Below are 25,793 nucleotides of genomic sequence, written 5' to 3' on the forward strand. Positions count from 1 at the left end.
TCGTTTTCCAAAGATAACCAGGTTGTATAATTCTTCTCTAATAACAGTATTTTTAGATTTTCATTTTAAATTCAAAACAACTCTTTTATTAAACTCAGTATTTATTGCATACTATTGCTACTTCAACTGATAAACTTAAGTTCATCCTTGATTCGTCACATATACATTACTGCACAGCATTAAGAATGGTCCTAATATTATCTTATAACTTTACTTACACAATAAAAAAATTTAACGATTAATGGCTGCATAAACAAAAACGCAATGTACGGTGCATTAGGTTTCCCTGATCAATTTCTGATTAGTGAGGATACAATGTAAAATTACATAATACATAATAAATATTAATGTTATACTCAACATGGCATGGAGGAAAAGTAGTATTTAAAACTGACCACCCTTCTACTGAAGCAAGATCAGGCTTTTGCTCGAATAAAGACAAATCCCAAGCACGTATATAAAAAACGTTCATGATGTTTATTTACAGACTATGATTTCAGTGCAAACATATCAACTTACAACTTTCACATCTGTATCCAGTGTCTGACTGGCTATAAGCAAATTCTTTTAACAAACAAAATGAAACTGTTTTTGGAAACATACGACTGATTTTTTATTCAGATAACAGTCCTTCTCGTAAGTCTCTTAATCACTTCTGCTTAAAAGAAGTTCTGTTTCAGTTACTACTCCTTTATGCCATAGAGGATAAATGCCGTTTCTCGGTCATTTTTCTTCTCCTGTATACTAACAAGCTTGGCCATAATTTACAAAAAAGAAAGTTAATCTCTGTCAATTCGCTTTGCCTGGAGCTAATTCGAATTTATGTCTCGGCTATTACATCCACAATAACCACAAAAACAAAGTAAGAGATGAAAAAACATAAAATACTCCCTGAAGAAGTAAATGAAGGAGGAGAGGTCATTTATCCCATCTTCTGTCTTATGTTAGAACATTAAGGCCTGCTCTAAACATTCAAATTTATTCAAAACACTGTGTGGTGTGCATTATCAAAAAATAGTGTTATAGTAGAAAACCAGCCTCTGATATAACAAATGTCTGTTCCTTAAAGAATCACAGTATGTTTGAACCAGTGTTGGACTCCTTCATTGGACTAAAACTCAGGTAAACACTGGAACACTCCACAGTCATATAGATGGTCAAATGTTCAATTAAAAAAAAAAAAAAAAAAAAACAAGTACATGCAAAGAAAAGTACACATTCAGTATTGGCAAATGGGAAATTATAACCAAATATACAAATTCCTATAAACAAAGACTGTACATATCACTTACAATTGTAGACCAAGTCAATGAAAGCAGGTCTTTACAGGTACAGTTGCAACCTGGTTATGTATTTATGGCAGTTTAGACCGAGGCCAAGTATGGACAATACTATGCTGGGTTGTACTATGCTGGCTCCCAAACATTACCAACATTATTATTTTTTTCTTTACATAAATACACATTGGGCTCGGCTCTGTAGGGTGTGGTGATGGGATGTATAGTTCCCCGATCCATTTTTGACCTTCTTTTCTCTTGCAAACAGAATAATGTTCTGGAATAATAATGTTCTCCATAGGAGTATCGTGATCCGGTGCTAATGGGTGCTCTTCCTGAACAGTTGGGTAAACTTTCTAAACTGAAAATTCCATCTTCAGATCGAGGTCTCATTGCTTGCACTAAGAGAGATAACAAAACATAAGGAAGGGAGGGTGTCAGGTAAGAATTGCTAACACAAGAAGAATTGCATCACAAACTTTTTTTTTTTTTTTACAAAAATGTACATAACTATTTCCCATAGCAGGTATAAAATACAAAAATGAGGGTCACATGGTGGACAAAAATCCACCATACTTTGTTTCACTGCACTATATTATATAATTATATTACAACTTGTGCTCCAAACAAAAAGGTTTAAATACAGCTAGCATGAGATTCAGCCACCACCTCTCTAGTCTTACTTCTGCTCATGCAGTCTCACAGGGCAGCTTAATGGATTTGCAGGAGATGCTATTGTACCTGCAAAAGCTCAGAGACACCTGATGGAAAGGAATAAGGATAATGCCATCCTTTCCCCCCAGACAGCAAGGTCATTTATACTCTAATAGACTATGGGTTATGATACTGGCATGCTGCTGCAGAAAGGTTCATTCTGACTGAAACACCTTAAAATAAAAAAATATGATAAAATAGAGGGTTCATGGCATTACTGACTCTGAGTTTGTGTCTTCCTCCGCAAACGTAGGACTCGTTCTGGGCTCCACTGTGATCGTGTTCAGAGTGTTGGTGAGTGGAAGAGCTGGGGCTTCAATGATAATACTGCCAGTCTCAGTGCCATGGCGCAGGCCATTATTTGACCCTAATGATGTAGTTTTATATGAAATGGTGGGGGAGTTGTAGTCACCCAGCTTCTCCCGAAAACGGTTCTTGAGGTTCTTGTCAGTCAGTGGAGGAGGGTACGTGATTTTGTTCTTTAAAATGCCTAACGTGGGGGAGAAGGAAATGGGAATAAGGACAGTGGGGAAAGAAGAGAGAAAATAGTTACTGTATACAGTACATGCATGGCTGAAATTAATTCAAGGTAATTCGAGTTTTTAATAAAATGTTGGGCTGGAATCCTGAACTAAACCTGCAATACCAAAATAAACCATGAATGAGATATTAGTATATAAACTCTTATCATATATTGTATATTCTTTCACACCTAGAGATCATTTCATGTGGCCAGTCTGCCTATGTTTCTGGGAGGTTAGAAAGGTTTGAGACCAAGCCCCCGATCAAGACCAAGAATCCTGGAACTGTAAGGTGGCCTTACTACCTAATGACAATCATTTTCTTACCTTCCCCAAAGTGTTTCCACATACAACAAGAAACATCTTGCTCACAGTTAAGAGCCTTACTGGCTGGTTTTCATTCCAATAAAACACCTCATTCCACTTGTTCATCTTGATCTTCAATCAGTTATCAAATGTACCTTCAACCTGAGCGGAATTAAAACCTGGCCCTATGTGGATAAGTTATAACACAGTGCACAGACTATAGCTTTATGGTTTCCTGCCACTGGAATGATCCTAAACCTATTTCAGCATGACAGTGCACCTATGCACAAAGCTAGGTCCATAAAAACAAGGTTAGTGTGGAAGAACACAAACTGGCCTGGACAGAGCCTTGACTTTTCAGATTAATTGGAATGATGACTGCTTGTGCCCTGTGATGGGTTGGCACCCCATCCTCAGTGTACTGTACCCTGCCTAGTGCCCTGTGACTCCGGGTCCCACAAGAACCCTACACAGGATAAATGGTTTAGACAATGGGTGGATGGATGGTTTCTTTTCAAAATTAAGGAAAAAATATCCAGCTAATGAAAGTAGGAGAGGCAGGAGCTCAAGAAAATTTGTCTCCTCAAATTTCTTTCATGCACTCTTGCTACCAACTCCTTAGCCAACTAATCTATCCAAAATCAATAATAATGTAATTTCGCAGAAGTACCTAATGCCACCATGTGTACAGTGTGTGCGTGTTCGTGTGTGTGTGTGTGTGTGTGTGTGTGTGTGTGTGTATGTGTGTGTGTGTGTGTGTGTGTGTGTGTGCGCGTGTCTCACCTTTCCTGGGCAGCTGAGTGCTGCTTGGTTGGCTAGGAGGGCCTTCGCTAGGTGAAAGATCTCCATTCGGATTGAGCTTATTGAACTGCTGGAGCTCCACACTGGCTTTGGTCTGCACCCGCAGTGTATCCGAACCACCAGTCCCCTCTCTTTCACTGGGGTACTCTACTGACCAGGAAGGCTTCACATGATTTGCCACAGTATCAACTAAAAGAACAAAAAACATAGAAAGAATACAGTCAACTGATTACAAATGTTGTTTTCTTTTCTTGTCTTTTGCATGTAGTGGATCTTAACTCCAATGGCTACCGAAAAAGCACTGTACAAAATAGAATGTATATTAATAAATGTATTGAAATTAATTTGGCTATAGAGGCATTAAGGCTGTAGAGTTGTAGGTAGTAGGTTAACAGTTGGGCATTGGTGGTTCAGTGGTAGGTTTCTCGCCTGCCATGTGGAAGGCCCAGGTTCGATTCCCACCCAATGCCCAAACCACGGCCACTGGATGCAATGCCGGTCTGAAGCCCAGATAAAATGAGAGGGTTATTCCTTGGAAGGAGCAGCCGAAAAACCAACAACAATAAGTAATAATACAGATTACCGTGTACAGGGTGGAGGGAAGCCTGAACCCAATCCTAGGGGACTCGGGGCACACCCAAGATGGCCAATCCATCTCAGCAATCAATCATACACTCTGGGCTATTTTGAAATGGCAAATAGATTTTAGGTACCTTTAGGAGTGCTGTGAACTGGACTTCTCTCATTATTCCACTTATGCTTGGATCTCTTCTTCTCTTCCTCACTGTCAGATGAGTGGGATGAAGCATATGAGCTGCTGTGCTCATCCACTGAAACTTCACTGTCTGAATCTGAGTCTGAGCAAATGGTGGAAATACACATAACACAACACAATGCATCAGGATTCATGGAAATAATACAAATATCCTAACTTGAATGAACAGTATAATACTTTAGAGTTTGATCACCATAATTACAATTAAAGATCGCAATAAAGCCCTAGTATTCTACAGTGAATTATTGTAAGTGACAATAAATTTAAAACACAAATAGACCACCTAGGATATATATATTAGTTTATCCATACCTTTTTTTCTCTTGCTCTTTTTGAAGATCAAAGAAGATTCACCATCACACTGTGATTTTCTGCTGCCCTGGGTCACACTGCACTTCTGCTCACCCCTAAAGAGAACACAGATCATGAAGAAACATGCTTACATACATAATAATTTGCTTTACATAACATTCCCAAAAAATTCATATTGGTATACTGGAAAGCCAGATTTGTTGAAGTGACACAAACACTGCAATGATGGGTGATGTTGGCATGAGTTAACGTTATTTGCTACAAATACAATAATTCAGACATTCTATCACTATTACAATTTCAATCACTTAATAAAAAATCTGAACAAAATGCATTTTGTGATAATGTTTCCGTCATGCTTGCTTCAGAGGCACCTGAGTGTATAGGAGATGTAGCTGCTCCCATGGCTTTTGCCTGATCGGGCCGAGTTCTCCAAGGACACTATAGACTCTCCGATCGGTGTGCGGTAGATGCAGCCATCCTCTGTGTATGCATTCCCGTTAAAAGTGCGCTGGACAGAAATCAAATGATCAGAGTTTAACCAGGTGTGGTTTTATAAATGTAGCTTAGGTCCACATCTGTCTGTTAACACCATGCAAAAGGGATAAGGGATAAGTGGAGATAATAAGTGGGGCTGCATACAGTGGTGCCATTCATACAATTTTTAATTGATTGCAAAATAATAATAATATAATTTTTTTTGCAAAGAAATTACAATTACAATCAATATTTAATATCATTACTCACACACTTACTCACTCACTCACTCATTGTCTATACTGCTTTATCCTGTGGACAGGGTCTCAGGGGGCCTGCTTGGGGGCCAACTTTTTGGCCAGATAGAGAGAAAACTAAATCATGACATACAGTATGTTGTCTTAACACTTTTGGCTACCACTGTAGGCTGCAAGAGATGCATGTGGTGCTGACTGTTAACCACACTTACAGTGAGCTGAGTGGCATGGGTGGTAGTGGTCTCATCCAATGGTACCTTCTTCCCACCAAAAACACTCTTCAGGTTCGTCCTCACATCTTTGTTGAGGATACAGTGAAAGAAAAATATACAAATACCCTGCAAGAAAAAAAAAAAAAAAGAATAAAAAAAATGGCTACGTCCGACATCATAAAATCATTTTAGACTCTTTCACATGCAGGAGAACAATTTAAACATCTAAACAATTTTTACATTATGGCGGGAAACTAATCCACATAAGACCAACTACTCAAGATAAAGCCAAGTCAGTTTAGGGTATCTAAAGTTGGAACAATCCACATAATTGTGAAATCCTTTTTCTGGAACAGACCTCAGAAGTTGTATACTGTATATTACCTGCAGGCAGCTAAGGATGGCGAACAGGTAGTGGAAGGTGAGCACGTCACTGTTAACAGCCATCAGACCGAGCAGCCAGGTGGCGCTGATGAGCAGCAGGAGCAGGACTGCCATACGCAGAGCAGAGCTACCAGCATAAAAGTTGTGTAGGTTTAAAAAGTACATCTAGGTAATGAGGACAGTGAAAAAGCATAACCCAGTGGACACAGGTAGGACTACAGAATGTCTGCAGAACTAAAACCTATTAAAGATGTCTTTAGGACCCATTAAACCTCGACAAATGTTAGCATCGCAGAGGATTAATTTCTTAAACTCATAATACTGATGGTGTCTTAAAGAAGACCTAAAGACCTCTTTTAACACCTTGTACAGATTGCCAGAGACTAGTCTGCATGCCCACTGGGACGTTCTTTAAGCATTTTATTGATGTAAGTGAGATATAGAAAGAGGAGTACGGATGACAATTCAGCTCTTACATTGCTCCTGATGTCTCACTCTGACTTCTCTGTCCACAAGAAGCCTTCGCTGCCAGCACAAATATTACAATGTTAATCTGAAAAGTAAAACAAAAATTACATCATTGGGACTATTTTATTAATCTTTTAGTCAACGTGTGTGTAAGGGTGCACAAAATCCCAATCAACTATAAAGTGCAAAGTGTGTTCGCAGCACAGCAGACTTACATTAAGTTATGCCTATAAATATCTATTGAAGACAAAAAGCTTAGAGAGAGCTAAAAAGACACAATGCCAGATTAACAGCAATTCACCAAAGGCAGTTCTGACTCTTCCTCCTGTTACATGGCAGGGTTTCTTTTGTCCAAATTCAAGTTTTGTTTTTTTTTGATTGCTTACCGTAGATCATTAATATGAAACACAAACTGTCCACCGTCACAACTGTCCACAAATGTTGCTTTTCCATTGTATCACTAGTATTTGTAGCAGCTCACGTAAATTATAAGATTTAAAGCCAAACAATATATATTTTTTCCATAATTAATGAATCCCCAGCATCATGGTGGCATAGTGGTTAGCACTGTCGCCTTGCACCTCCAGGGTCTGTGTGCATAGAGTTTGCATGTTCTCCCCATGCTTGGTTCTTCCCCAGTCCAAAGACATGCTGATTAGGAAAATTGGCCGTCCCAAATTGACCCTTTCCAGGGAGTATTCACATGAATACATAATAAAGCAATATAGACAATGAATGTGTGAGTAATTAATCCATTTTTAAAAAAAGATTTTCAGGAGGTAAATCAGAATAGATTTTTTTTCTTTCCCTAAACTATTCCTACCCCATATTTATGGATACCACATTTCTTCTGTAAATGAAAGAGAGAAAGGAAAAATGCAGACCTACTCAAACACACAGACAGAGACACTAACCAGCACTACAAAGGAAATGGGTCCTGTGATGCTCCAGATCAGAGTGTCATGAACAGAAAGCCAGCAGAAGTCTGGATTCCCATAACCCTGAGGATCTAATCCCACAGCCAGACCTAAGGGACAGAGAGAGAAAGAGATGGTGTGTGTGCGTGAGAGAGAAAGACAGCGAGAGTGAGAGAGAGAGAGAGTGAGGGAGAGTGAGATTAATGGGATAGTTCAGATTTTTTTATCTGTTTTAAATCAAAATTAGGGATGCATCAAAGTACAATAGGTCTTGCTTGTTGTGAATTTTCCTGCTCTGCACACTAACCGAGAAATTTGTCACCCAGACAAACTTTGCATTCCAAAGTTCAGCTGAAGCTCATATGAAGCTTTCGCAGTCCCATCAAGCTAAACATATTTGATATCCTTCAAAGTCACTCTGTATTTATTCCAAAGTTTACTCTTTTCTTTTCCTGGAACTAGCCATACGGTTAACAGGAACCATTTCTTGACTACCAGTCAAAAGTTTGAACACATCTTCTAATTGCATGGTCTTTCCTAATTATTATTTCCTTCTACATTATAAAACAATGCTAAAGGAATCCAAAAAAATCAGTAATCTCCTTTGAACAGTTAATATTGAGATGTATCTGCTACTTATGCTCTGTAAACCCTTCATAACGGCTCTAATCTGAGGTGCTGTTGGTTAATTGGTGATTTCTGAAGCTGGTAACTCTAAATGAACTTCTTCTCTGCAGGAGAGGTAAGTCTTGGTCTTGCTTTCCTGGGAAGGTGTTCATGAGAACATGAAAGCCAGATTTATCATGGTGCTTGATGGGTTTGGCAAATGCACTTGACAAAACAGTACATTTGCAGGAACCATACATAACAACCAAGACTTACTGCCATGTAGTTATGTGCACGTCAAACTTGAACACAGATAAATAATGATATATACACACACACACACGGTGGAACCTTGGATTATGAGCATAAGTTGTTCCAGAAGTGTATTTCAAAACACTCGTAAACCAAATTGAATTTCCCCATAAGAAATAATGGAAAATCAAATTATTCATTTCACAGCAGCAAAAAATAGATACATTAAAAAAATTAACACAAAATATAAAGTAAAAATAAAACAAATTAACCTGCACTTAACCTTAAAGTAAAATATATATATATATATATATATATATATATATATATATATATATATATATAATCGCTTATATTATTTTGTTTATCTGAGAAGGTCTTGATTATGGTCAACAAGTAAACAATGAGAAATACGTATGTATCATGTCCACACTGATATCAGCCTTACCTGTAATGATGGCAGGAATGCCCCAGCCAATGGCGTAGTAGAATCTCATTTGGCCCTGGTTAACATTGCGCATCTCTGTCAGCATCCGGTAAATATGCAGCCCTTCCACGAACATCCAGGCGAATGTACACATATAGGAGTAGTGCAGCAAAATGGCCACCACTGTGCACACAAACTACACATGCAGGCCAAGTGGATTAGCACGATTGTTTTCATAAATCACATAAATCAATTTAAAATATTGGATATTATTCAAAATACCTGATATTTAATTATCGACAATATTATTTACTCAATAATTAGAACAAAAACTTTAGAAAATCCCATCTGCCCACCAAGATATATACACACTCAAAAATGTGTTTTTAATTATTTTCTAACTATTATATAGACTGTATGTACAGTATATTGTGTATTTTATGCAATAAATTAATGTTGTAAATATACAGAAAATCATTTTAGTTTAACATAAACTTACAAATATTTACCATTATTTATTAGTGTTCAAGTTACATAGTTTACTTGATTGGAAATTCTGCCCTTAATTAGAATAGGTTAAAACGTTAATATATATTTTTCAGCACGCAACCCAAAAGGTTTCAGTCATAATAATAAAAAAAACGTAATTAAGGTTTCTTTGAAATTTGAACTTTAATCCCAAAAATGTCCCATTGCAAACATCCAGAACTTTTATTCAACCGCCTAATAAATAATCTGTTATTTCAAGGGCTGTAATTGGTCACTTACCGGGTTGTCAGTCTGATTGATGCCGGTAAGGAAGATGAGCTCACAGAGGAAGATGGCTGCCACCAGGTTTTTGTGAATGCTGTGCAGGTTGGAGCGCAGTTTACGCAGAATAGCCAATAAAAGGAAGGTGACGAGGAGGGCCACCAGGGAGGAGGAAACAGTGGTGTAGGTCACCACCTTCAGAGGCAGGACATCCCCATGCTTAAAAACACAAGGGTTGAATTGTTACATGTATTTGGCTCCATACAGATGGAAACAGGAACAGTTTTTCACTGTATATTCTTATTTACTTCTCTTTTGGAGATGTCCATAAGGACAGCGAAGCTGGTCATATGGTTACACTGGCAGCTGATGTGTGTGGTGTTCCTGAAGACCAGTTCACAGCCTTTAGACGACCAAGAGCCGGAGCGGCCGACCCTGCATGGGACATAAGCTTTAATTAACAAAAGCTTGCATTTTTGTCTCGCTCTGGGTCTGCCCTGTATTACTGTTGGTCGCTTTTAAGATTGCTACAATTACTTATCATATTATTTGATGCTTAACAAGGGGAACAAAAAATTTCACCCATCATGTGGTTGCATCCATACCACATGTTTACACTGCTTTGACCAAACGCCTTTGATGATTCTTCAACATACTTATTATGATTAGTCTGATATGGTTAACTTGTATTACATTTTGTGGATTTGTTTAATTTTCACATATTGTCATCATGCATCATTTTAAAATATTCATTTGAATAAAGATCATGAATAAAGACTAATAAACCCTCAGTATGAAGATCAGTCAAAAACTGCTAAGAGAAGAGCATGCACTCACGGAAAAGAATGGTTCCAGAAGACACACACAGGTTTAGTCCTCTCTTGTGTCTCCAGCAGACGGAACATCAGTGTGATGGGTGTGTGGAGTTGAGCAGAGGCAGTCTCTCCCTCTTGGTGTGTGATCACACTCACTACCGGACTGTTAATAACTGGACGAGTGGGCAGTCTGGAGATTTTGGATGCACAGGCAAATATATAAGGGGCTTTTTAAACAAACAGCATAAAGACATACAACACATTTAAAAGAAAATATATATTGTATGGAGGTACTGTCACTGTCATGCTTGTTTTTTTTTCCTTTCTTTTTCAAGGGATGTGCATTTGACAGCAATTTTAAAACCTATTTCCTGATGACTTTTGCATGGATGTATGGTAACCATCAATGTTAAAAAAAAAAAAAAAAAACAGGTAATTGGTAATTGGACAGCCTTTGACCGAACCGCCCATCATAATAATAAACCCACTTTGAAGGTCACCTCTTGTTATTCTCTTGCCATCTTAAACCAAAACTGAGGTCCGTGAAGCCTGCTCAGCTTTTTTTCCATATATATTAGAGTGTAGAGTAGGATAATACAATTTGTCTTTATTCATTTATTCAAGGATGGTTTTTAATTCTACTCTGTGTCTACTTTTAAACACCCAAGCAAATAAAGTGACTAATATTCTGCAAATGTGCTGTGCAATACTCAACTCTTGATGGATCTCCGCATTTCCTTTATGGTTATTTTGAGAGAAATGATTTTAAGTAATTTGATTAACTGTATTTTTTATTACTATTAGCTTTATAAAAGAGAGAAAAGTACAGTACAGTAGATGCTTGTGAGGTAGGAACTGTTTATATAGTAGCTGGTATTACAGATGTGACATGTAGTTTAATGTTGTTTTTTTAATAAATAAAAATGATAATTACAGGGGAAAAAACTTCTGTGGTATAAGAGGAATAAAAACCTTGTGCCATATACTAACTAAAAAATAATAAAAATAACGGTTATCCATCATACCTCCTCATAGTTTATTATGTTCCTTGCATTAGATTTCAACTGAATACCTTACCTGACAGTGCGGCGGTCCAGGTCGTAGTTTTTAGGTAAAAGCTGACCTAAAGACCTGTAGACGATGACCAATGCAACACTTGGAGACTCAGCAATCTCAGTACGTCGCTGTTTTTTTGCTGATGGCCCAGGAGTAACCAGAGACGGAGTTTCTGTTCCTTCAGGACCAACATTTGGAATGGATGGATCACTCTGTACAGGAGGTTCTGTGGTAACACTGTCTGTGTTGCATAATAAAAATTTTATGTAAATGTTTTTCAAAAGATTCCTTTAAAAAAGTACCTTTAAATAATAATGTTATCAATAAAAGCAATCTTTTGAACCAAATCTTCAAACAATAAGTGTCTTACAGTGGGACATGAGAAAGATAATTAAATAATATAATATATAATTATAGATAATATACAATGGGTGTTCAAGTCAAACCGGGACTTTTGAGTGTGCAGAATAAGAAAATACAGCTGTAAGAGGAAAACTGCCTTTATTTCTCTATGCCCTGCTAAATTAACGCTCTTACACTAGAATTAAGGTAAAAAGTTTTGTACACTGGAGCCATAATCGGACTGCCTGCTTTACATCTTAAAAGCTGGCCTCCCAGGAAGTCCTCTACTGGCCCAAATATGTGGAAATGTCTTGGCGAGGTCAGGACTGTGCAGGGAATGTGGCAGCAACTCCCAGCTGAGGTCCATGTGTCTAAGTGATGGTTCCCTCCGAACCATGTGACCCCAGCCGACCGCATCTTTTATAACTGCTTACTCGTTGGGGTAACACACTCGGAGGACAACGCTATCTGCTCCTTTCGCTTGCATGAGCTCACGATGCCCCTGATTGGCTGTAGAGCCGTGATTAATGTGGGAGCACTGAGTACTTCTCATTCCTCCCCTCTAAGAGAGCTCATCTATCTCTAGACCTCCGGCATCATTCCATCAGACCAAATGTTTGCATCATTCAAATATGCTGTTCTTGAAGTCTGCTGCCGTCCCGGGTTGACTTAAAGCCCCCCCCTGCCATGATAAAGATAATATAATGAAAGTTCTTAGGGTAATTTATTTAGTGTTAGAACACTGGAGCACTACAATATAATGTAATTTTGATTACTTAGCTAAAGCTCATTTCCCCACTGAAAGTCACATCTCTGAAAAGACTTCATTTGTGTCCCAACAACAGCCGTAATACCTGCACTATAAGTGAGTTTTGTGTCTGGTCTGTACTACAGATGCAGTGCAGTATATCAAGTTAAAAAGACTGGAGTGTAGCTTTTATGGAATGAGATTTTTTTTCCAAGTAAAGTGAATGGGTGTAACATCTACAGTACCTCGGCTTCCTGCTGTCCTCATAACCAAGTCTGGGAAAATCACTGAGGCCTCCAGCTCTTTGGAATAAGCCTCTTTTATCTCCTGAAAACGAGGGAGCTCAGCCTGGCTCACAGAGGAAGCATCCATAAAGTCCATCGTAAAAACTGACCAAGAGAAGAAAATTGTATGAATACTTTTGTAAATGCAGCATCTGTTTATTGCTATAAATCATTTTTTTATATATAAGACTAATTAAACACATTTAAATGTCAAGAGCAGTGTGTGACACTGCCTGAAGGTGGGACTTGTTGCAGCACTCACTCATGTTATGTGTGACAATGGTGAAGGGTTTCAGGTAAGTCTTCCTCATGTTCTGGACCAAAGTGATGCCGTAATCCTCAAAATGATGCAGCAGGTCAGCACAACCTCCATCTGAGTGATGAATTTGCTCCCAGTGACCTTTATTATCCGGGTCCAGGATAGCACTGCCTGCTCTTACCATGTCCTAAAATAATTACAAAATACAGTAACCTCAATAATAATCTTATGCCATATTATTACAGTACTAACATGCAAAATGCGATATGTTGAGTCATGTTTATAATTCAGTCATGCACCCACACTGGGTGTCTCTTCCAAGTACTGCTTAGTTTGTTGGTTTTACTCAGGCCTCACACACACACACATATATACCTCATTAAAGGTGGAATGATGTGTGGCAGACAGGTTGAACCCCTGCTGTAGACTTTCACGCTGCAGGATGCTGCTCATTAGCTGATACACTGTCCTGACGTCACTCCCATACAGTCGCTTTGTGCTCTCTGTGGCACTGCGCAACATGGCCGCCAGGCTTTTAGTCCTCCCAACATCCAGTCTAGAGGAGTTGGTGTGAAGCTCCTCGCTCTGAAACAGCAGCCATGTTCGCACAAGAGTGAGCTACATTTAATTAATAATACGCTTTATTTAAATATTCGAAAACGCAACAAGGATAAGCAGCCATTTACTGTGTGCTGAGGCAAAATAAATACAAAACAGATACATAATACATAATATCAGAACATGAACCTTTGATCAGAAAAAAAAAAACATTATGTTCCTCAACTGTAGATAATTAAAAATCATAATACCAAGCACTGGGTGGAATACCAACGCTTATACTGTAAGGAACCCTGACCTCTTTTCTGAGCTTGGTGAAGGTATAAGAGGTACAGTTGAAGAGCTCTGGGGAAAGCCATCCCTCTTTTTCACTGCAGTGCCGAACAGCTGTTCCTGCAAGAATCATAAGGCAATCAGAGCAAAATTCAAAAGACTGTCATCCTCATCTCTATCCCATTGTCTATACCACTTTATCATGTATACAGGATCACAAGAGCCTGGAGTCTATTCCAGGAAATTTAGGGCACACACACATACTTATTTACACACGATGGGCGAATTGGACTGTGAGAGGATACCAGAGTACCCTGACAAAACCCCCAAGCATGCAAACTCCATACACACAGAGGTGGGAATCAAACCTGCCCGGGAATCGAACCCGGACCCTGGATGTGCAAGGCGACAGTGTTAGGGTAACTAACCCTAACTAACCACTAACACACTGTCCTGCCGAAGACTGTCCGGTGACAGTAAAATACAAAGAACTGCTTTACATCTGACTGATCCAAAGCATAAACGCTAGATATGCCTTTTTCAAATGTGACTTAAAAAAAATATCACCATAAAAAAAAGAGTAAAAGAATGAAAAAGAGTGTAAAAGAGTGCAGCCTAATTGATATACTGCACATAAACACTGCAATACCCAGATTTAATTATATTTTATTTTAATTTAATATATTATACCTATAATTTTTTACACCATGATAAAAACTATAAGGTTTGAATAAATGTTCATAAACTATAGTTTCATTATACTATATATTATATAACTATATGTTCTATTATTTACCCCGACATAAACTATTATTTGAATAAAATAACATAAGATATTTTTACTTTAGTTTAACTTACCACCAGAACCTTTGGGACAGTTTGCTGCTGCAGGACCCCCAAACATTGTCCTGGGCCACCAGATGCCTGCATCAAAGGCTTTAGGGCAACTGTCATAAACAACTGAGAAAGTGAGTGAGGGAGTGAGAGAGAGAGAGAGAGAAAGAGAGAGAGAGAAAGAAACCTTTGTCATTCATTTTTACTAATGAGGCTTCTGGAGACATTGAGATTTTATTAATCATTAAAAAAAGTGACAAAACTCACAGCCATGCTCAAAGCACCACTAACCCTACGCGGGCTGTTAGGTCTAAAGTTTTACTGCAGCAGGCTTTAACTTAACAAACAAAAAAACCTTCCTCTGTACCCGGTCAGGTATAGGGACTGGACTGTAAATAATAAGAGACAAAGACTTGCCAAATATAAGAGCCATAGTCTTTCTTCAGGAAACACAAAGTTATTTAAGCAGCCCGGAGAATGATACCTTAAGACTACATAATTATTATTATTATTATTATTTAAGTTTGACTCTTTGGAAGCAAATCATGAAGAAATACAGGGATGGATTAAGACCTTTGCACAGATCTGTATACTGTATATACTGTAACTGATGTAAATGTCACTCGTTCCAGTTAGCTTCAGGATTTTACTGACTTACAGGTTACATACCTACACAGCCGCTGGCGGTCACTTCAGCAAAGGGATTGTCACAGCGATTACACTGACGCCCCACCACTCCGATTTTACACGGACACTGTCCAGTCACAGGGTCACACGTACGAGAGTTTGATCCCAGGTGGAAACACTCACAGGGGGAACAGGTGTCACTTCCTTCTAGACGGTAGTAATTATCCTGAGAAAAAAATGTAATCATATACCTCAATCCTCCTTTTAATGCATTGTAGGTACTGAATATATCAAAATAAATGCATCAAAATAAATTCATCTGACTTAAATAAACCAAATAATGACCCCTGTGTTTAAGAGGTTAGCACAAACATCGGCACATGGCAAAGGCCTGAGTGTAGATTCTAAAAACTAATAAGCTAATGAATTTAAGCCAGGCCAATTTTTTTTTAAGTTACAATTATATCAAAGCCTTAACATGACCTATAAACACTGTGTGCAGGCAGAGAAATTTTTATGTCTGTTGTCAACGCTATTAGGTGCAGCTTAGTGGTATTAGTTTAATTTCATTATTTTATTTAAATTGCCTTGAATGAACTTTCAACAGCCAACAAACATAATAAATCAGAAACGTAATACAAATCTGCAGCTTTTAATGTAATAATCCCACAAACATAACTAATTACCCACCGCTGCTATTACATTTGTGGGAAATGTATTATATTTGTGTGGTTATTACACTAAAACCTGTAGCTCTTTATTACAATATGTTTGCGGTCCATGTGTTATGATGTTTGTGGGAATTTTATTACAATGTTATTACAGTATGTTGGTTGATGTATTAGGGCTTTGATAGTGAATATGCTCGTCATGGCATTTCATGGAGAAAAAAAAAAAGAGGCCTGACCATCTCAAGCTAACATTTGCTATTATTCTGTCACCTGTTAGTGTTTGAAACCTTCGACCCATTGTCCTGGGCTAATCTTTTACATGGCATATTAGACAGTTCTCTTAACTACCGAGCTTTTAACCTGCACGCATCTCCACTAAGCCGATTCAGTCTTAAAATCCCAAGGTCTCTATTACCATAGCTTTTAAGAGCAAATGTATTTGTTCAAATTCCAAAAGACCTTTTTCCCCCGGTATGCACAAATTTATATGCTTGATTTAAATGCTGAAAGCTTGTTTACATTGGAGCGTGCTGTTTGTACCTTGCAGCTGCACTCTCCCGTTGTCTTGTTGCAGTCTCTTTTGAAGCCTTTGTTCACATCACAGTTGCACGGGCCACAGCTTGGGTAACCCCACCACCCTCGAGGACACGGCTGGTTTCCTCTGTGTGCATGTGCGTGTGAGACAGAGACAGAAACACAGGAAACAATAACTGCTGAAATCAGTCAAACAAACAACACTGCCTTCAGAGACCTACTGTAAGACGTTTAAAGAATTTTCTTTCACATGCCAGTAAAAGCCTCTCCATCAGGGAATCAAACCCGGGTCTCCCGCGTGACAGATATGTATGAGTATACAAACGAGGTATAAAAAATAAGCAGCTATTAAGTATTAAAAAATAAGCTGGACAACAACAAACATTTTTTTCATTTGATTTTACATATATGGTGTGCAAACGCTCTTTTAATATGCTCATAATGTGCATTTCTTTGTTTTCATATTTTAGGGGAGTTTTAAAAAGTTTATCCTGAAGTTGATCTTGCTGTATTTTATTTTATTTTTTTCCATACACCCTATGCTCCTGAGACATTTCAGGTTTCTGTTCATTTTGTTTAAGCCATGACATGAGAAATGAAAGAATGTGTGGAAAAGGTCAGGGGAAATGAAAGCTACCTGTGCTGGCAGTACTGCCCGTAGTAGTTGTGTCCACACTCACAAGAGTAACCATGTTTGCTGAGAGGTTTGCGCACACAGCTGGACGTGTGTTCACACGGATTGAGCAAGCACGCATCCACGCAGTCGCTCCCAAAGTAACCTGGCACACAGCCACAAGGCAGACAATTAACACATTTTACACATGAGTACGCACAAACACACACACCCGGCCACGTTGGCAATTTTGCTCACTCCTTTGCATTGCACATGCACACATATACTCAGTTTGGAATGTAATATGATACATTAACAGCTTTCTGTGAATAGCAATAATCTGATTCTTCCTAATTCTTAAGCCATATTTACCCCAATTTCAGTCTTCGCCTATTATGCGCTGCTATGCACGTGAACAACACACCCGCTAAGCCTTCTCCAGATCTTGCATTCAAACTTAATGTGCAGTAATGATTTCAAGACCTTACATGAATCGTACCTGACTCACACACACAGGAATGTGAGGCCCAGTTGTCTGTGCAGCGGCTGTGTGCGGGACACACACTGGACACACACGCATCAAGTACTTCACATCCGTCGTTCACTCGCACCCTCAGAGCCTTGTGCATGTTAATGTTCGCCGTGTTGGAGGAGGTCTCTCCCATTCGTAAGCCCTACATAAATACCAACAGAGGTACCAATAGTAATAAGAAAATAACAGTGTGTGTGTGTTTGTGATTATACAGTATGTGTATGTGGAGAAATATCTGAATATCTATCCAAAATGACAAGTGTGCTTTAATTTCTGTACATTCAGCATATTAGTATATTCCTTATAACTCTTCATATGAGCGTGCTTTTTAAGATTGAGTGTGTGTGGGTGTGCGTGTGTTCTCGAGATGTTACTCACTTGCATGCAGCCATTAAAGCCATTTAGCACAGAGCCATCATTTTTCATCAGGCCTCCAACATATAGACTTTTCAGCTTCAGTCCTGGTAACTCATTTCCAATTTCCACTGTCCTCTACACATCCAGGACAAACCAGGGAAACCCAAATAAACATCACTCATACTACCATATACAAGAAGTAATGATAGTCGCATACTCTGCTCATATACATGAGCAAGAAATGAAATTAGTTTAAAAGTGTTCACATATGTGTTACCAAGTTTACTAAGCAATATGCAATGTTCTCAGGTGGAGACACATGACACACTCCTCCATGCCCCATTGATTTGCTCAGTACACACCTGGAACATTCCGTAGTCCAGAGAGACCAGGGCCATATACTTAATGTCCTTCCCATCTTTTCCACTCTTCAGCTCCACCAGGATGTGATGCCATTCACCATCACTGACCCGTACCTGTGGAAAATCCAGCAGAGCCACACGCCGTGTGGCCACAAACACCTGGAACCGCACGTGCATGTTACTGACCTGCAAGACAAAAATGCACAGAGAAGATTATTTTTGATCAGAGCACCTCAGATCAGAGCCGTTATAAAGGCTTTACAAAGCATAAGTAGCAGACACATATCAATATCAACTGTTCAGAGGAGATTATTGCATATTTTGGACGCCTCCAGCCTTATATTGTAGAAAGAAATAAAAATCAGAGAAACGACCATGGAGTTAGAAAGTGATCCCAAGTAAGCCCTCATTCTCTTTTACATTTGCCTTGATATCCCATTTATGCTGCTTTTTGATAATACCAATGGAAGGAGTCTCCAGTGTCAGAGCTGTCTCTGCTTTAAAAAAGTCTTCTCTCAGAGTAATTAAGACAAAGGGGTTTCTCTTTAACAAGAAAAGTTGGGTAGTTTAAACAGGTGACCCTGGTGGCAACTGTTTTATCCTTACTATAATATAACCCATAATATAGGTGGCACAGGTGGTTTTTGTTTAGCACTGTTGCCTTGTGCTTTGATTCTCGCCTCGGGTATGTGTGCATTGCATGGAGTTTTAATGTTCTCCCAACGCTTGGTAGGTTTCCTCCGGGTCCTCCAGTTTCCTTACACAATCTACAGACAGGCAGCTTAGGCTAATTGGCATTTCCAAAGTAGCCCTTAGTGTGCGAATGACAATCGGCGTCGAGATGCCCACCTGGCCCCTTAAGAAACTGCCACAGAAACTATGAATATGTTTTATGGATAGAAAGTACCTGTACCTGTGCCTGAAGGCACGTGAATGGGACAAAAAGTAAATAATAATAATATTAACTGTTAATTTCATTCTGGGCTGTCATATGAAAATAATCCACATCGACATTGTGTGGGCCACATCACTCTTCCCTGGAATGGATAATATTCTTGTATTATAACACAGTCATTTGTGGATTATTCCTTAAATACAATTTATTGATTGTAACCAAATGTCCTGATAAACTGCAACCTTTTAAAATACTGCTGTAATATTACAAATAAATCACTTAACCTATACAGTTCAGTAGTTTGGTGTGTTTTGGTGTGTGCTTAAAAAGTTTATTTGTCTGCGTCAATCAGGAGTAAAATGCTTCATTGGGTACTCATGAACAATATTGTGTTGCGTGAAAAAAACCTTCATGTACTCACAAGTAAGCTGAATTTAGACTTCTCCCCAGCACTGGCCTGGAGCAGAGTGCCAGCACTTTTACGGGTACGAAACATCAGGCCGATGTACCACGGGATCGTGACAGTGATGTCAGGGTCACTCCATGAAGCCAGGGCAGAACCATCAAAGTGCAGCGGTGAGAGCATCACTGCAGACAGAAAAAAGCGTTCAGCATTCAGCAATAGAGGAGAAAATAGTTTTCTCGCTCTTAACTTAGACAGAACAATAATCCTACTCAATTATCCTATTACCCTTAAGGAAGCATGCCTCCTTTGATCGCTGCTCTGTGGGAGAGTAGGCATAGATGCAGCAAAAAAAGGTTTTTGATGTTACTGACTTTTTTCCAAAAAAAAAAGTCCTAAATGTTTGTGTGCGGTCAAATATTTTCCAGTCAACCAAGAGGGAGCCTCCTAATGAGGACCATGCTGTATGATTACTTGCTGACTGCTTGAGGTGAAATATTTTACTTCATGTCAGGGCCAGATGAGCTGGTCTAAAATCAGTAAAGCTCAGTGCTGACGCACTTTCTTTCAGGGAGACCTTGCACTTAGAGAGGCTATATATTAGATACATGTGTGACTCTGGGGATTATGGAGTCTTTCTCTCTGCTGACATGCTGTGACTAATAATGATACAACTGCCTCTTTACGAACATAAAAACTGCTTTTTATATATGCATATGTATATATACTAAAGAAAAAGAGATTTTCTGTAAGTCAGTCAGAATAAAAGTCTTTCTTTTTAAATCAAGTTATTGATGTGAAGAAAACATTATAAAAATCCACACGATTTGCTGCTTACACTTTTTTTTATGTAACTCATCAGCCAAAACATGGTAGTTCTTTAGTTCTACGCTTTAACTATAAAGCTATTAGCTATACGGATAGCTCTTAGTACTTAATCTAATATCAATCATACAAAAATAGCCAATATTGCTTTTAGATGGACCCCCAAAACAGAGGGTTTTTCTAGTTAGAAAATGTCACACATTAATCCCTAAACTAAAAGACACAACAATTAAAAAAACCCACAAGAACCCTTTTTTAATTTTTTTTTTCTCTCCGCACAATACCATTTTGAAACTTTAAAAAGGCAGGGAGGCCGTTTTATCCTCCTACGTCTCCTCTGTGTTAAGACTTTAAAACAACCTTGGTTTATAATGAGTGGCATAAGAAAGCCAAATCCACCAGCAGGATCTGGAAGAATTAGGCCATTAAGCTCTCTGAAAATGTTAAGCCACTTATGATCACATTTCTTGCTCTAAATCTCAGATCACAACTCATCACATCCAGCCTGTCACACTGCACGTGGCATGCTTGCATTCATAACGGTTGAGGTGCTGAGAGATGTCACACAGCCAGCAATAAATGGATTGACCTGACGCGAAAACGATCTCTGGCGTGGCTGAAATAAAGTAGGAATTTCTATAAAACGGGTGAGGATTAGCGATAAAGGGATATATATTTATACTGATGTGTCCCAGTGCGAAATAATAAAATAATAATAATAATAAAAGTCGAGTTTTCTGTAATTGGAAACAAATTAAACACTTTTTTTTAGTTACAAAAAAGTATTTTTCAGTTTACAGTTATACTTAATATTGAGGAATATCTGTGGAAGCAAGTCGTTCCTGGTATGACTTATAAAGTTCTGAAAACTTTCTCGAAATATATATTCCCATAAATTTTAATCTTTAAAAGCCAGAGCTTTTTTTTTTTTTTAGCATTTTTTTGTGTTACTGTGTTATAATGAATACTGTATATACAGCTTTCAGGATTGTACAACATAGAAAGTCAAAGCCTTTCAACACAAACATGAGTGTGGAAAAAAAAAGAAAAAAGATTCCAAAGACAAAGAAATATCAAACACATATAATAATGTGTTTTATTGCTGTTTTATTAAATAATAATAATAATAATAATAATAATAACAATAATAAATATATAAATTTTAAAAGTTTGACATTTTGCAATACCATTCCCATATTTTAACACAAAGTTTAAACGTCTTTATATAGAAATCTTTGCCGTAGCAAATAATATTTTTTTCTTTTTATTTGTTTAAGTACAGCACTTCTATTTCTTTTTATCTTTATCTTCTGCATCTACCGTCTCAGGCTCTGTAAATTTGCTGTTACTACAGAAACATTAAAGTTTGCATTATTAACAAATTACTGTCAACGCTGTGGTGTAATAAAAATACTATGAACACTAATTTTACAATTTAGTAGTATATAATTTAAAACCAATTCTGCAGTATTTTGACCTTTGCCTGTCCCCTGTTTAAGAGTTTGCTTTAATTGCCAAGATCATTAAAGATCTTTCAACGGCCTTAGTTCTAGATCCCCAGGTTGCTGATGGATACAGGTTTTAACCTGTACGACTATTTTCTGAATTCAGAAATTCAAGCTTTTTCAAGTAGCTTACAGTATGTCAGCTTTAGTTTAACAAACGTCGCTAGCTTATGTGACTAATCCTGTATCATCACTGGGTTTTTATGTGTCAAATGTTTCTAAATTGAAATGTTTCCTTTATAAAAATGTCTGGAATTTATTAAAAAACAATGACATAACGTGACAGGCAGAAAATAGCAGTAACAAACGTAAGAGAAAAAAAAATGGGGCATGTGGTGGCAGTAATGTTTACTTATTTCCTTACACCTTCTTCACCCACAGTTTGTGTATTTGGTTCTTAGTCAAAAAAGCAGAAACTGGCTCAGCCAGATCTAGTATGTATAGCTAGACAGATGTAATCTTGCTAATTTCGGCTAGTCTTTTTTTAAAATTATTATTCTGTTAATACGTTTTTAGGTTACTGCAGACTCCTGCAAAAGGAGACCATTTTCCCATGTAATGCATGCACAGCTCTTGGCAGATCTTCACAGTTGAACTTTAACATTCCCACAAGTAGGCATCAGGTGGTGTAAGATTGGCGGAATGGTAAATATGCTCAACTATAAAGATGAGTCAAAAATTATGCGCCCTCTTTATAATACACTTTGTCCAAGCTTCCACGTCCACATCCACTGAGAACAAACTTCTGCACAGTTTTGCCCACACTGTTGACCCTTTGCAAAAACTTTGTTTTGAGATGTTAAAACATCCTCCCTATAGGCCTGATCTTGCTCCATCTGACTTTCTCCTGTTTAGTTCCCTGAAAACAGCCCTATGAGGACAAAAATTCACTTCTGACAGCGATGCATTCGTTGCTCGCAGTTCAACCTAAAACATTTTTTTTGGGGGGGGGGCCCCGATTTTCTCCCCAATTTTTAATCGTGTCCAATTCCTCCCAGTTACTAGGGGGCTCCCACATTAAGCTTCTACTACCACTCAGTCGGGTGGGTCGCAGACTTTAACGTGTTTTTTTCGACCCACATGACGTCACCGACTGCATCTTTTCGAACTGCTTGCTCACACACCATTAGGGGTGGCGTAACACACTCGGAGGACAGCGCTATCCGCTCCTTCCGCCTGCGTGAGCTCACAGACACCCCTCATTGGCTGTAGAGCCGTCATTAATGTGGGAGCACCAAGTACCTCTCATCCCTCCCCTGTGAGAGAGCTCGGCCAATCAGCTCTCTCTACAGTAGACCTCTGGCCGCGAGAGGTTACAGCATCACACGGGAATCGAACTTGCGCTCTTTGGATGATAGGGCGAGCACTTTACCACTGGGGGGCTCTAAAACATTTTTTTAATAAGGGAATACGAGAGCTTGTTGGCAAATGTACAAAGTGCATTATAAAGAGCGCGGATCATTTTTCACTCACTCTCGTAGTTGAACATGTTTACAGTACAAAGTTGTCAACTATGAGGACAAGAAACTGCCGGGTCATTTTTGTTTAACATCACGCTGAGTGTAATGGGATACCACTGATTCTCTTCAGACTTTTCAGATATTTCCAAAATACACTTATTAGAAAACTTTTTCTAATCATCCAGAACACAACATAAAGCGACAAATTCAACATTAAATTAAACTCACTTGCTGTTTTGCATAATCTGTATGTGTTTGCCTGCTTAACAGAGGTTTCCCCTACCGTGTTCACAGTTCTTTCCTCCATATCCCAGCGGACATTTACAGGAGTATGTGTTCCAATTGTTCACACAGAGCCCTCCATTGTGGCACACGCTGCTGCTGCTGCAGAAATTACTCTTAGCTAGACAACCTGAAAAAGCATGCATCAAGTTCATAAAGGCTAAATAAATCGAAAGTCTTTCCTACATTCTATAGAGGATGTAGTATTTAATCTGTGTACACCACGTCTAACCTGCAGCAGTGCCGTTGTTAGCAATGAAGCTTGCCATGTCAACTGGTTTGTTGTCGATCATGAGGTTCCTTAAGCAGCCCACAAAATCTCGGTTTCTTACTGGGAAATCCTCAGGGAGGTCAGGAACTCCACCCAGGAGCAAAGGACCTGTGAGATCCAAGGACCTGGACATACAAACAAAACACGTGAGGTCACAATCTTCCAAATGACCTGCAGCTAGAGATCATCTAGAAGACGAGCTTCTACATATTATATTCACAAATAATATTTAAAAAATACAAACTATATATAATTGTAGAAATCAAGACCTTGACATTATGTTTAATCTTATGATTCTCTGACTTTAAGTAAAATTTCTTACATACTTCTTATTTTAAAATTTAATATATTTTATTATGACATACTCTGTGTCATGTAAAACAAAGTACAAGTAATTGTTTAGAAAAAAGAACCTTTATTATATACTTTGCTAATTTTTGAAATGCATATGAAATGGATGGAGCTAATACAAAGTATTTAGGTATGTCAATTCATTTTCTACAATTTGTCAGACAAAAAGAGTGCTTCTCCATTCTAGTGCTCTCTTCATCCATCAGTCTAACAAGCTTTAAACCAAGAGAACACACAAGATGCTTCCTACCGTTTCCTAGAAAGCAACTGTAACCAAGACAAAGCAATTTCCCTCTGGGATAAATAAAGTTCTTTGTATATTGAATCTTGAATTTTAAATCTACTGTAGAATTCGTTTTTTACAATTTTATGTTACTTTTCAGGGCATATTAATCCAAGCAAAAGGACATAAAAGATAAAATATGTCTCTTTAAAGTAATGGCACTTTGGTGGCTTTCAAAGGTCTGATTTGCATCAAAGGAAAGCTTAATCAAATACAACATAAGAAGCAATTGAATTTGTTTTTTAAAAATGATAAAAGCTTTTCTGTTTATGACCTTCTACCCTATTTCGCTCTGCTTGCTTGGCTTTGTATAATTACAGAATGACTACAGTTCTTCTTTATGAACCTCATGACCCCAGGGCTATTTCAAAAAAAAGGGAAAAAAAAGGAAGATCTCAGTGTAAACAGCTTAACTTTTCGACAAAACATTCCATAGCTTAACAGACCGTGTTTAGCTGTATTAAGATACACTATACAGTATAGCGTGTGCCATACTATTTACAAGCCTTAAAATAAAACAGCATATCTCCATAATGCATTTTAATTATGATGCAGTTAAGAATATTTACTTAATCTCAACCGGAGAGGTATTGAACTTTAGGATGTTATTATAGTATCCTATCTTCCAGTTCTCATGCTATGTTTTAACCATAATTATTAATTTATTTACTGCAAAAAAGCCAAGGCCACTCGTTGTAAGCAAGCTTTTTTTTTAATGCACACTAAAAAGGGACCTTGAAAATTCCAGGAGAATGTTTTATGAGCAAAAGACGCACCATAAAATCATATAGAGTTTAAAACAGATTTTTTTTCTTGGTTATTATTCAAAAGAAAAAGAATAAATAAACTCCAATCCTAGTTGAATAGAAACCACATTGAACTTTGCAATGACAGACTTAATGTCAAATACTTGTGCAACAAATAAGTACATAAGCCGACACTTGCAAATTAACACCAGATTTCTAAGTTCAGAGAATTTTCCCATGTCCTACATGCAGCATTACAGCCTTTACTAAGCTAAAAAACATTTGGGTGTCTCCTCATTATGACCCACCACTTATAGCTGCATTTTAAAGCTATTACCTCACCTGTAGAGTGTAAAGGGTTGTGGTCTCTAACTTAAACAGAGATTAGATTATTTAAGAGTGGTTAATGCCAATGTCAAGATGAGCTACAAGTATGTTTGAATTGTAAAGC

General features: G+C 38.1%; 1 protein-coding gene across 1 annotated transcript in view; it reads right to left on the minus strand.

Annotated features, from left to right (window-relative positions):
• Positions 1–1,464: 1,464 nt before the first annotated feature.
• The window catches only part of celsr1b (cadherin EGF LAG seven-pass G-type receptor 1b), a 49,690-nt gene continuing 25,361 nt past the window's right edge, over positions 1,465–25,793 (minus strand). The window contains exons 7-35 of the mRNA XM_053505742.1: positions 23,924–24,087; positions 23,693–23,821; positions 19,638–19,804; positions 18,322–18,507; positions 17,981–18,094; positions 17,570–17,744; positions 17,095–17,236; positions 16,464–16,584; positions 15,295–15,478; positions 14,650–14,751; positions 13,817–13,911; positions 13,336–13,545; positions 12,964–13,147; positions 12,663–12,806; positions 11,349–11,568; positions 10,294–10,461; positions 9,765–9,891; positions 9,475–9,675; positions 8,728–8,902; positions 7,419–7,531; positions 6,513–6,589; positions 6,037–6,163; positions 5,653–5,778; positions 5,081–5,217; positions 4,707–4,801; positions 4,333–4,476; positions 3,602–3,808; positions 2,214–2,481; positions 1,465–1,678 (exon numbers count right to left, since the gene is read on the minus strand). Coding sequence (XP_053361717.1) covers positions 1,654–1,678; positions 2,214–2,481; positions 3,602–3,808; positions 4,333–4,476; positions 4,707–4,801; positions 5,081–5,217; positions 5,653–5,778; positions 6,037–6,163; positions 6,513–6,589; positions 7,419–7,531; positions 8,728–8,902; positions 9,475–9,675; positions 9,765–9,891; positions 10,294–10,461; positions 11,349–11,568; positions 12,663–12,806; positions 12,964–13,147; positions 13,336–13,545; positions 13,817–13,911; positions 14,650–14,751; positions 15,295–15,478; positions 16,464–16,584; positions 17,095–17,236; positions 17,570–17,744; positions 17,981–18,094; positions 18,322–18,507; positions 19,638–19,804; positions 23,693–23,821; positions 23,924–24,087 — 4,327 coding nt within the window. The 3' untranslated portion in view covers positions 1,465–1,653. The remainder of the gene's footprint in view (positions 1,679–2,213; positions 2,482–3,601; positions 3,809–4,332; positions 4,477–4,706; positions 4,802–5,080; positions 5,218–5,652; positions 5,779–6,036; positions 6,164–6,512; positions 6,590–7,418; positions 7,532–8,727; positions 8,903–9,474; positions 9,676–9,764; positions 9,892–10,293; positions 10,462–11,348; positions 11,569–12,662; positions 12,807–12,963; positions 13,148–13,335; positions 13,546–13,816; positions 13,912–14,649; positions 14,752–15,294; positions 15,479–16,463; positions 16,585–17,094; positions 17,237–17,569; positions 17,745–17,980; positions 18,095–18,321; positions 18,508–19,637; positions 19,805–23,692; positions 23,822–23,923; positions 24,088–25,793) is intronic.

This window comes from Clarias gariepinus, chromosome 10, assembly GCF_024256425.1.
Source record: "Clarias gariepinus isolate MV-2021 ecotype Netherlands chromosome 10, CGAR_prim_01v2, whole genome shotgun sequence".
Taxonomy (NCBI): Eukaryota; Metazoa; Chordata; class Actinopteri; order Siluriformes; family Clariidae; genus Clarias; species Clarias gariepinus.